General features: G+C 41.3%; 3 protein-coding genes across 6 annotated transcripts; 1 reads left to right on the top strand and 2 right to left on the bottom strand.

Moving 5' to 3' along the window:
* Positions 1 to 292: 292 nt before the first annotated feature.
* On the top strand, positions 293 to 2,582 carry Pif1 (Pif1 DNA helicase). The gene has a single exon (XM_076789655.1). The coding sequence runs from the start codon at positions 416 to 418 to the stop codon at positions 2,261 to 2,263; it is 1,848 nt and encodes a 615-aa protein (XP_076645770.1). The 5' UTR covers positions 293 to 415; the 3' UTR covers positions 2,264 to 2,582.
* On the bottom strand, positions 2,561 to 7,238 carry Brun (trafficking protein particle complex subunit brun). Of its 4 annotated transcripts, none has more exons than XM_076789560.1 (12): positions 6,075 to 7,238; positions 5,717 to 5,990; positions 5,442 to 5,640; positions 5,163 to 5,374; positions 4,895 to 5,093; positions 4,390 to 4,804; positions 4,092 to 4,312; positions 3,683 to 4,022; positions 3,468 to 3,624; positions 3,214 to 3,391; positions 2,907 to 3,130; positions 2,561 to 2,839 (listed from the first exon to the last, which is right to left on the bottom strand). In XM_076789560.1, exons 1-12 carry the CDS (start codon positions 7,010 to 7,012, stop codon positions 2,648 to 2,650), a joined length of 3,549 nt encoding a protein of 1,182 aa, XP_076645675.1. In that variant the 5' UTR covers positions 7,013 to 7,238; the 3' UTR covers positions 2,561 to 2,647. The 4 variants fall into 4 exon arrangements, with proteins under 4 accessions (XP_076645675.1, XP_076645685.1, XP_076645692.1 ...); XM_076789570.1 differs by having other exon boundaries at positions 5,717 to 5,987; XM_076789577.1 differs by having other exon boundaries at positions 6,085 to 6,224.
* A 322-nt stretch (positions 7,239 to 7,560) lies between these two features.
* LOC143355137 (syntenin-1) lies at positions 7,561 to 10,150 on the bottom strand. Its single transcript, XM_076789700.1, has 8 exons — positions 9,954 to 10,150; positions 9,594 to 9,658; positions 9,337 to 9,528; positions 9,166 to 9,276; positions 8,838 to 9,073; positions 8,608 to 8,761; positions 8,415 to 8,524; positions 7,561 to 8,337 (listed from the first exon to the last, which is right to left on the bottom strand). Exons 2-8 carry the CDS (start codon positions 9,642 to 9,644, stop codon positions 8,259 to 8,261), a joined length of 933 nt encoding a protein of 310 aa, XP_076645815.1. The 5' UTR covers positions 9,645 to 9,658; positions 9,954 to 10,150; the 3' UTR covers positions 7,561 to 8,258.
* Between the last annotated feature and the right edge of the window lie 153 nt (positions 10,151 to 10,303).

Here is a 10,303-nt window from a genome sequence, read left to right as displayed (position 1 = left end):
ACTCTGCGAATCGAACGGTATCCAAAATAGAAAATCTTCGTGTGCGATTCGTGGTGGAGACAGAGGTAGATAGAATTCGTTTCTGGCGGTTATTTTCTCCAGTTACAAGTCGGGAATAACGCGTTTCTAGGGACTTATTTCTGGGGAATACTTCGAGAACGCAGGAACAGACCGTGCGGTTGGCAGGTCGGTTGTCCCACAGGAACAAAAATATTTTCCCCAAGAAACGTGGCGCGGCGCATGGCGCCGGGTAAATCTCCCGCCAAAGTAGTCGAGCATGGCAGTTGTCAGGTAACGGTATTCACCACTGTATCCTTTCGAGAGATTCTCGTGATCTGCTCGTCCGATGTACGGAGGATCGCTCGAAAAGAATTCATCGTGGTTTGCATCGTGACGTATATTTTCGTAAGTAGCCATGGATCAAGAAAATTGTTTCGTGACGTGTTCGGTGGTGATAGAATGGACCAACTCGCAAGGCTCGATGCTGAAGAAAGTGAATCATCGAACGGCGACTTTACGCTTGATCCGGAACAACTTTCGCGAAATGTTCATCGAAGTACGAGCGGAGAAGGCGAACGCGACGACGAAGCTACCGCTAAAATCGATTTCCGTTTTTAACAAATTTATGACCGAAGGGAAAGCATCCATCAAATTCAAAGCGGACAACTGCACTCTGTTTTTATCGAATGCACCGACGTCGCAGTTGATCACTTTTCTGAAAAAGATCTACGTCAAGATCACCAATCAGGACGAGACGGTGAAAAATCCGTTGAAAGAAAGACTGCTCTCGAATAAATCGTTCGGAGGTGTTCAGGATGTCAGTCCCGCGACCACTGCCGAAGTTAACAGGGCCAAAGAGCAGGCTATCAGCGTGTCTCGGGGGACGATCACCACTCCGTCCCCCAGCATCGTGAGGAAAAGGAAACGCATGGACGAAAATGGATCGAAACTCGTCACAGGGAAGAAGCTCTACGAAAATCCAACCGCCGGACTGATCACGGAAGAACAGAGTAGGGTTTTGGACGCGGTACTGGCTGGCAAAAATATATTTTTTACTGGCAGCGCGGGAACCGGAAAATCATTTCTCTTGAAGAAGATTATAGCGGCTCTACCACCGGATGTTACAGTGGCCACAGCGAGTACCGGAGTGGCTGCTTGCCATATCGGTGGAATCACCTTGCATCAGTTCGCCGGGATTGGCCTGGGAACTGGCACTTTGGAGAGATGCCTTCAAATGGCTTCCAAAAATTGCATAGGTACTTGGAGGAGAACAAAGCATTTGATTATAGATGAAATTTCAATGATAGATGCGGATTACTTTGATAAGATAGAGGCTGTCGCCAAGCATATTAGAAGAAACGAGAGACCATTCGGTGGAATACAACTAATTTTGTGCGGAGACTTTTTTCAGCTGCCTCCGGTCAGTAAGAAGGACCAGAAAGCAAAATTCTGTTTTCAGAGCAGCGCGTGGGAGAGGTGCGTACACTTCAACTTTGAATTAAGAACCGTGCATAGGCAGAAGGATCCAGAATTTGTCAATATCTTGAATAATATAAGAATAGGTAGGGTTACGGATGACATTGCCGAAATTCTTAAAGCAACGGCCAAACAAAAGATAGAGAATAATGGAATTTTAGCAACCAGACTCTGTTCTCACGTGAACGAAGCGGAAGAAATTAACGAATTCCAATTAAACGAACTAAAAGGAGAGTCTAAAACTTACACCGCTCAGGACTCTGATCCATCTATGACACAGACATTGAATCAACAATTGACCGCTCCTGGGAAACTTGTGTTAAAAGTAGGGGCTCAAGTAATGTTGTTAAAAAATATTAACGTGTCCGATGGTCTGGTGAATGGAGCAAGAGGTGTAATCACTAAATTTCAAAACAGTACACCAGTAGTTCAATTTAAATCTGGTACTCAGTACTCTGCCAAGCTAGAGACATGGAGTTTAAAAACGGCGGCGGGCTCTATCATACATAGGAAACAAATTCCACTTAAACTAGCATGGGCCTTTTCCATTCATAAAAGTCAGGGATTAACTTTGGACTGCGTCGAAATGTGTCTAGGAAGAGTTTTCAATGCTGGTCAATCCTATGTAGCATTGTCTAGGGCACAAAGTTTACAATCTTTGCGGGTCTTGGATTTTAATAGTCAACAGGTATGGGCCCATTCGGATGTGCTCGTATTCTACAAAAAATTCCGGAGAAATGTGCAAGACATGGAACTGATTCCCCTAGGAAAAAAACAAAAGGTCTGATAGCATTAGTAAATAAATATATACAAAAAAATACACCACCGAACCTTTCGAGCGTTACTATGATAAAAATGTATAAAGTGTTATTTTTTCGATGTACAGAAATATTTTCACGACATAAATATTGTAAAAAGATCTGCAAACATGATCTCAACTCAACGTAATAACCTAGTATAAACCTAGACCTATTTTACGCGAGCGACATAGCGAAGTCTAAAAGTGAAATTCTTGTTTTTGTAATAATCTTTTAAGAAAGATTTACTTTTAAATCTCGCATTGTAACAGATTCTACGCATGTAATTATAACAAGGCATAGGTACATTTATTTGTTGCTTTTTTTTTTATACAAATATTACAAATTCGCGAATTTGGTTATCATACACGTGGCTAACAGTCGTCGACAGTTATTTCTATCGACGGTATGTAACGCCACGTGTGTCCAGCATTTATTAACTCTGAGCAAAGCACCGGTGTACTCGGAGCCGATTCTGTGCTACTGCACTGAATATCTATTTTGTACTGACCTGCTGTAAAGAACACTACGCGACATTCGTGATAAATCCTTCCGTACTCCTGCAACTGAACAAGAAAGTCTCGTTATAAAAGCAAAACAGATTTCAGTTGTTTCGATGATATAATAACTCACGACTGGCAGCATAACTTTATTCGCGCCAGCGATGGACAGCCTGGTTTCCAGTTGGTAATTGTTCACCCCGTTATGATGGTCTTGGTAAAAGTTTATAGACAATATAAGGTCGGCCAACGGATGTTCCAACGCATTGCATATCCCTATGCCGACGTTAACGCATTCACCAAGATTGCACGTGAGCTCGTCCTGTGCCTTTACGATCGCATCGTTTATTTTGATCTCTGAAATTGATTTATACCACACTGTTGATCGAATAACTAGCAACAGTAATACATATCGTTTACGATAGAGATGTAAGATATACCCCATTGCAAAGGACTCATTCGAACAAGATCTAGCATGTCTTGCGTGAGAGTAATCCCAGAAAGAGACGCTTTCCCCACCAATTCGGTTCCTAGTAGTTGCCATCGTAGATCAACCAACGAGGCAATATGTTCGGAACAGACCTTTTGCAATTCACCAATGTCTCCAGCTCCGTTTAACTGCGATTCAAATAAAAAGCGAACTGCATACGTTGTGTACGTGTAAAACTATCGAGCGCCAAAAATTTTTTATTACCATGGACAGTTTGTTGAGTGGACAACGATCGACCGGTACAGGAATTCTACAAGGCTCCTTGCCCTCCATGTATATGCACTTGGTTTGAGTATAGTGCAATTCCATTTCATGATTGGTCATGTTCGTCAAGTCTAGTACAAGATAAAACTGCGACGGCCTGAAAACATATTTTGAAAACGCCACGTGCTAAAACATTGCTCGAACGTTGCGCTTACGTTTCCGCTGGAAGCACATCCCAATTGGTGATCTGCACGCTGGGTAACATCTCTATAGTGACAAAAACCGACGAAGTACGACAATAACCTGCCGATAGACCAGCTCCACCGGAGTACTTGATCTTTAACTGACCCTCGATAATATTCGAGGCGTGTAATGGCACAGCCAGTTTCGATAAACGCGAACTTGGTAAAGAACTGAAGCCCGATCTGAACGAGGAAGTTAGCTCGGACTGTCTTTTCGTGTGCGAAGGTGAACTTAATCTAGATGGTAAAGAACTGTGTCCGGATTGAGACATTAAACTGCTTGGCTGACTGAGATACGTACTGCCGGTAATATCTACAAAGAAATACATTTCCTTGAAATATCTGCACGATCTAATAGCGCAATCGTCGGTTATACTACTACCATTGCGAGATCCAGGTGCTATAAAGTCGGTAGCAGCGTACAAGTACAAGATAAGACTCGCGCTAGTCCCAGGCTGAAGAGGCAATTGCTTCGTCAAATTGTCATTGTTCCATTTGAATATTGTGCTTTCCGTGATCGCGTCTAGCGTGGATTGCACCGATATCTCGATGGTTTCGATAGGAACCTGTCCGCTATTTGTAATAGTCACGGTGCATTCGGCGCTGCAGTGGAAACACAGAAATGTACCTCTTTCGAAAAATATTGTTACAATAGAAATGATTCAAACACTTAATTATACCTTTCGCCGCCGTACAACGATATGCTCGCACTAGTTACTATGTTATCTCCGGAACTGAAACTTGCAGTTTGAGGTAAACTCGTGGCCACGTCTATCCTTGGTAGAGCTGGAACTACTTCAACGGTGTATTGAGGGTGCACCATCCCCTCCATATATCGTAATCTACAGTTGGATTTCACTCCCAACGTGTGAGTACTAAAACCGAGTATTTCCAGGTCACCGACCTCTTTAGGCCTGCCTGCCAACGTTACCGCAATTGGGCCTGACTCGGCAGGTAGCGTAATACTTTCTGGAATCGACTCGAACACGACCCCGTTCGTAAGGAGTCTCATATTGGAGACGTGCAACTCGAAAGGAAGCGGATTGATCAGCTGCATCGACACCTCGCAAATGTCACCCTCCACCCACAAGTAATCTGTAACCGTTCAATTTTAGTTACGCGTGTCGTTGCGCATCGTCTACACGTGCATACATTCATTGTACAATGATCGAGACCCAAACGCACCAACTTTACTTTTCGATGTGTTCTTCCTCTCTAAGGAGCCAAAATTAATCGGCGTGAACAAAAATGGACCATGATCTTCCTTGACTCTTTCAATCTTTTGGGGTTGAAGATGCGGTTGCAAGTTTTTCAAAACAAACGATTTCGTTTTCGGGATGTTCGTTAAATTGGCGGGCGGTATAACTGTTCCGCTATCTAAAACCTATCAGGAGACCTTATAATTCTTTTCTAGATTTTCCCTGTCACGAATTTTCCTAACGTTAACACTTACAAGAGGTACGGGAGCACCCTCGCATTGTTGAGAGATATTCTGAAGTTGCAAAGCGGTCTCTCTACGTTCGTTGGGTGTCAAATAGTTGTACATTGTTTGGAGTAAAAATGTTACGTGTCTAGTTGCTAGTGCCGGATTGCCCATACGATTAGCGGCAGCAACAAGATCGTTTATTACTTGAATTTGGATAACCGGCCAGCCCTTATGCATATCTGTGCAAATAAGATTTACCTCAAAATTAATTTGCTTGTTCTAACGTTAACAAAAAATATGAATTACCGGGAGACATATCAACAGGATCCAAGGACAGTTTAAATCCAGACGTGGCTTGTAGCATTAAACTATAACACTGCTGCCAATCAGGATTCGGATTATTTTTCGACACATGTCGCGTTGCGGCCAATCTTAAGCAAAAAGATGCTTTTCTTACGAAACCAAAGCTCATATATAAATCCGATAACGTAGTAAACCGATCAATCTGTAATGTTGTGGCCATTTAATTGTATTCTATCGAACAAGCGAATCGTATTATATCGTTTCCTCGTGCTACATACTTTTTCCTGTTCGCTTAACGATAAACTTATAAGTACGACGTTGCTCAGATAGGAGGCAGCCTGCAAGGTACAGTTTTGCTCTATCGAGATTCTCGTGGCTTTGAAGCTAGCTTCTGTTTCGATTATACCAGCATATTGATATTTGCTATAGTGAACTATTGCTTCACGGTACTTTTTCGATATTTCTTCGGGTAACAAAATATGAGGCATATTACTCTTCACCACCTCTATAGCGGGTGGAGATGGTAATGTGGCAACAGCCTGCGAACCCCTTCTATATAAAATAATCCGTTAACAAACCTTCAAAGAAAATCACAATTGCCATTTGTCGATACATCCTGAATATGCCTGTACATACCTTTGCTTACCTGGACTTCCTTCCTGAAGGGAAGAGTTTCTTTGTAATGGAAGACTTCTGCACATATTTGGATACAATACTAAAGCGGATACGGCGCACAAGCCCTCAAACGCAGCTCCTAACCACAGCCAATCGTTGACCGCTTGCAACACACTGGCCGCAGAATTATAATTGCTCAAAGCATCCGCCGGTAGTCCAGCTTGTAAACATAGGTCCCCTAGATGTTTTGTCATACGGCCGACGCATCTTTTCCTATTGTTTCTAGACTCCAGATCCAATCCTATGAAATCTTTCTTCTCGAAAGGTGCTAACAAAAGAGAAACTCTATCTATCTTCTCTCTGGACCTCTCTAATCTTTTCGATTCCAAAATCCAAAATAATGAATTCAGGCACTCCATGATGTGAACCTCGAGATCGGGACACATCTCGTCGCCGTAAAATACAGCGCGTGTTTTAAAATTCGACGGGGTACTAAACGACTCTGGTGGTTCATGTTTGTTGTTCGATTCGGCTGGGCCGAAAAGAATGGCACGGGAATCGTAAAGCGTAGCAGTATACTTTACCTTTAGGGTTTCGTGAACTCTACATAACTCGTTTAGTTCCGTTTGATTGTCGTATTTTCCGAAAGTGATCAATCCCAGTAATTTTCTGTGCGTTTGAAAATCACCCCAATCGTTGTTCTCAATAGGATGTTCCTTGACGAATCTGGCAAGGATTTCCCGCGTACCACCGGTTGAATCAACCACGGTAAATCTACTGCCTGCTTTAATGATCCTCTCGCATAACCTAGTCACAGTTTTCTGCTTAATTTGCGTACCGATCGGTCTGAACAACAAAAGCAACGCTGCGTGGTCGTGAGCGGTTTGCTCGTAATCGGGATGAGACATCTTATTGTCGGGTACCGGACTCGACAAAATAACACTAATCGCAGAGCGCATTTATGTCACTCGCTGCCCAATGGTACATTCAAGTACTCGGATTCATATAAATAACGAGAACTCTCTCTACTCGAACATAACTGGTGTACGATGATTCTTGAACGTGACGATTAAACTTTGTATGCATGATACTGTTATTTACTGTTACATGTCACTTTGACAATTGTTACAAGTACGCGACCGATCCTGACGAAAACTAAAACAAAACAGCCATCTTGGAAATCTGCGCATGACAGATACGCTACGTTGAAAACCTACCGCGCATGACTCGTTTCTTCTCGTTCTGATTGGCTGACGACGATGGTGCCAACGTAGTCGGAAGGAACGGGGAATGGCGCCAAGAGTTTCGAGGAAGAGGATTCATTCTTTCTCAATCATGACCATTAATTAGCTGGTGAAAGTGAAATTTTGCGGTCGATCGATGCTCGACTTTATCGAGAGGCATGGGATAATGAGAAGGTATAATTTATACATTTTTCTTTCTATGAAATTATCGAAGCAACGAATCTAGTAGCACGAACATTTACATTTAAGGTACGAACAATACGTTTTGAATACTAGTTTGCGTACAACATTTTATTTCAACCTTAACCACCTAACTACATAACTTGTAATCGCTATTCTTGGCACGGCACATTAACGAAGATGAAGAATATAGAACTTACTAGTATAATATTTCATCTAAAACGTTCATTGTGTATAGTAAAGTAGAAATTGTCATAACATCGATAAACGAGCTACACAAATATTTACAAAATAAAGTTGTATAGAAAACCATTAACGTTATAGAAAGTTTTAAATAGTATAATTTATATTATTTGGGCACATGATTTTAAAGTAAATATTTTGTAAATTTGTTCTTAACGCGCGAACGATTAATGCTACTATAGGTTTTGTAAATAATTGTAAACCTATTTCGTACATAGATAACAATATGTTGGCAAAGTTAATCATATAATATAGACACTTAATCGTGAGAAAATAAACAATTGTATTGCAGTCGATTCAGTTTGTAAATAATCATTGAATGTTGATCTTTGTGCATATCAAGACTTAAATGCATAGAATTGTAGGATAGAGTGCGAGACTTTAAATAACTTCATTAGTTTCGTTTTTCGAAAAATAGTTCGTAATCGCATCGATAGTCGTCTGTACGACTACCGTATAGCGTTTGTTCTATTAGCAGAGATATCAAATCTTTTCAAATAGAAATCGATAAAACTCAGAGGTTGCCTAAGTATTAACTTTAAAAAAACTTACTCAATTGAACTTGATCGTCCGGAATCGAATGGTCCATAAACGTTTTCAATAGACTTGAATTCATTCTAAAAAGAAGTGTTTTCAATTAGTATATCATATTTCTTAAGATTAATTATACCATTACCCCTGAACTACGACATACTTCTTAATCATATGGTCGTAAATGTACGATGGTATAATCGTTATGGTAATAACGTTCTCCGCATTTTTAATCTCTGCCGTGATTTCTTTGTCCTTCAGACCGACGACATTCTAAAACGTCAAATTGGTCGTATTTTATCAATTACGATCAATATAATTATGTTATACCGACCAAGAAACTCATGGTACACTACCTTTCCGTTAACTTCTAATATTTGTTGGTCCGTTAAGAGACCATTTCGCGCGGCTGATGAGTTTTCAACCAGTGCGATTATCCGTCCATTTTTAAATTGAAATCCGATATTACCTGAACTATCCTTGTGCATGGTTACTGTCCGTTCGAATGGTCTACAAGCGATAGAATATAAAAATGTGTAAACAATCTCGGGCCAAACTTCTCGCTTGAAAACGAGAATGAACCAACCTATCGCGTATCACTACCCTGATGCCGTTAACGTCTGCCCCGCGCAACATTTTGTGAACCCGTTCCATCGTGTACCCGGCGACGGCAACATCATTAATTGTTAAAATCTGGTCGCCAAAACGCAAACCGGCGAGCGCAGCTGGAGAATTTTGACTTACGAGACACACGAAGATGCCGTTGTCCACAGCGTGCACTCTCAAACCAATTTTACCATCTTTATCTTTGCATAGTATCAGCTATAACAACATGAGAGTATACTTTAGTTTTTAAGTCGAGCCTCGAACACTTGTGGCTTATAGATCCATTAAAGCATATAGGGATCGTGTACCTCTCTTATGCCATGCGTAACATTTGCCCTTTGTAATCCTACAGATTGGCCAGACAATGGTGCAACCATACCAGCCAATGGCCCCGATGTAGCAGGTACGCTAACAGTCATCTGGAAGGTTCAATCAATGTTGCAAGTGTTTTTAATTCTGTAAATCTGTAAGTTACTTACATTTGCACGGCTGGCGGCAAGAGAATATTCAGGCATGTTCTGTTCTATTACTTCCTGAGTCAATTCCAATCCCATGTATTCTCCTAACGAAGGGTACAACACCATGGTTGAGCTGTATGGGGGTGCAGATGGAACATTTTGTATTTGTGGCAACGACGGAGCATTGTAATGTGACTCTACTTGCTGTTGAACCTGAAAATAGAGAGTATAAGTTGCAGTTCCACAATTGACAGAGTAATGTATCGTGTATCATTTACCTTCATCATTTGGTCCACCTTCATGTCCTCAAGCGTAGGATATAGCGACATTTTGTACAGTTTTTCTGAAAGTATATACGTACTGTTATGCACAATATCGTTATGCTAGATAGCCGTGTAAGTTTAACGGGTAAGAAATAAAGAAGAGAGCAGAGTGCGATATATTTATTTATTACGATATGTAACAAAAGCGTTATAATATAGTAGGCACAAATACATGCACGAAACGCAAAATGAATGAAACGACACACGAAATTCAGTCAATATTCGCCTGCATACCAATGAGATGAATCTGCTGGGCATTTAATACAGATACTTTGTATGAACGTATGAACCTACGAATAAAGTTCGGTAATATACCTTCCGCACGCAATGACTAAACTACAATTGCTGTTTTCCGATGTACAAAAGTTTCGATCAAGATTGCACTGTTCCGTGGAGGAAGAAAGAAATCACAGGACTCGGACGTCACGTAGATGCTTGAAACACCGCTGATAAGCTACGAACAATGAGTAAACGATCCGGGAAGTAGAACGATATCAACTTCATTTCCGTTAGAATGGTAAAACGATTGGTTTGAGATGGCTTGTATGATGCATTACCGCAAAAGAACAATTGGTCCAAAGGCTCGACCATATGACATTATGGCCGTCTTCGAGATACCGTGGGCCAATCGATTCTCTTCCGACATTCTGCTGTAACCCCGCGAA

This window comes from Halictus rubicundus, chromosome 1, assembly GCF_050948215.1.
Source record: "Halictus rubicundus isolate RS-2024b chromosome 1, iyHalRubi1_principal, whole genome shotgun sequence".
NCBI lineage: Eukaryota > Metazoa > Arthropoda > Insecta > Hymenoptera > Halictidae > Halictus > Halictus rubicundus.
This window is presented reverse-complemented; position numbering and strand designations above follow the sequence as displayed.

Coding starts and splice junctions, on each gene's coding strand:
- Pif1 (XM_076789655.1), top strand. CDS start 416: ATGGATCAAGAAAATTGTTTCGTGACGTGTTCGGTGGTGATAGAATGG.
- Brun (XM_076789560.1), bottom strand. CDS start 7,012: ATGCGCTCTGCGATTAGTGTTATTTTGTCGAGTCCGGTACCCGACAAT. Junction 4,805..4,894: donor CACATCGAAAAGTAAAGTTG/GTGCGTTTGGGT, acceptor GAACGGTTACAG/ATTACTTGTGGGTGGAGGGT. Junction 4,023..4,091: donor AGCACCTGGATCTCGCAATG/GTAGTAGTATAA, acceptor ATTTCTTTGTAG/ATATTACCGGCAGTACGTAT.
- LOC143355137 (XM_076789700.1), bottom strand. CDS start 9,644: ATGTCGCTATATCCTACGCTTGAGGACATGAAGGTGGACCAAATGATG. Junction 9,074..9,165: donor TTACGCATGGCATAAGAGAG/GTACACGATCCC, acceptor ATGTTGTTATAG/CTGATACTATGCAAAGATAA. Junction 8,338..8,414: donor TACGACCATATGATTAAGAA/GTATGTCGTAGT, acceptor ACTTCTTTTTAG/AATGAATTCAAGTCTATTGA.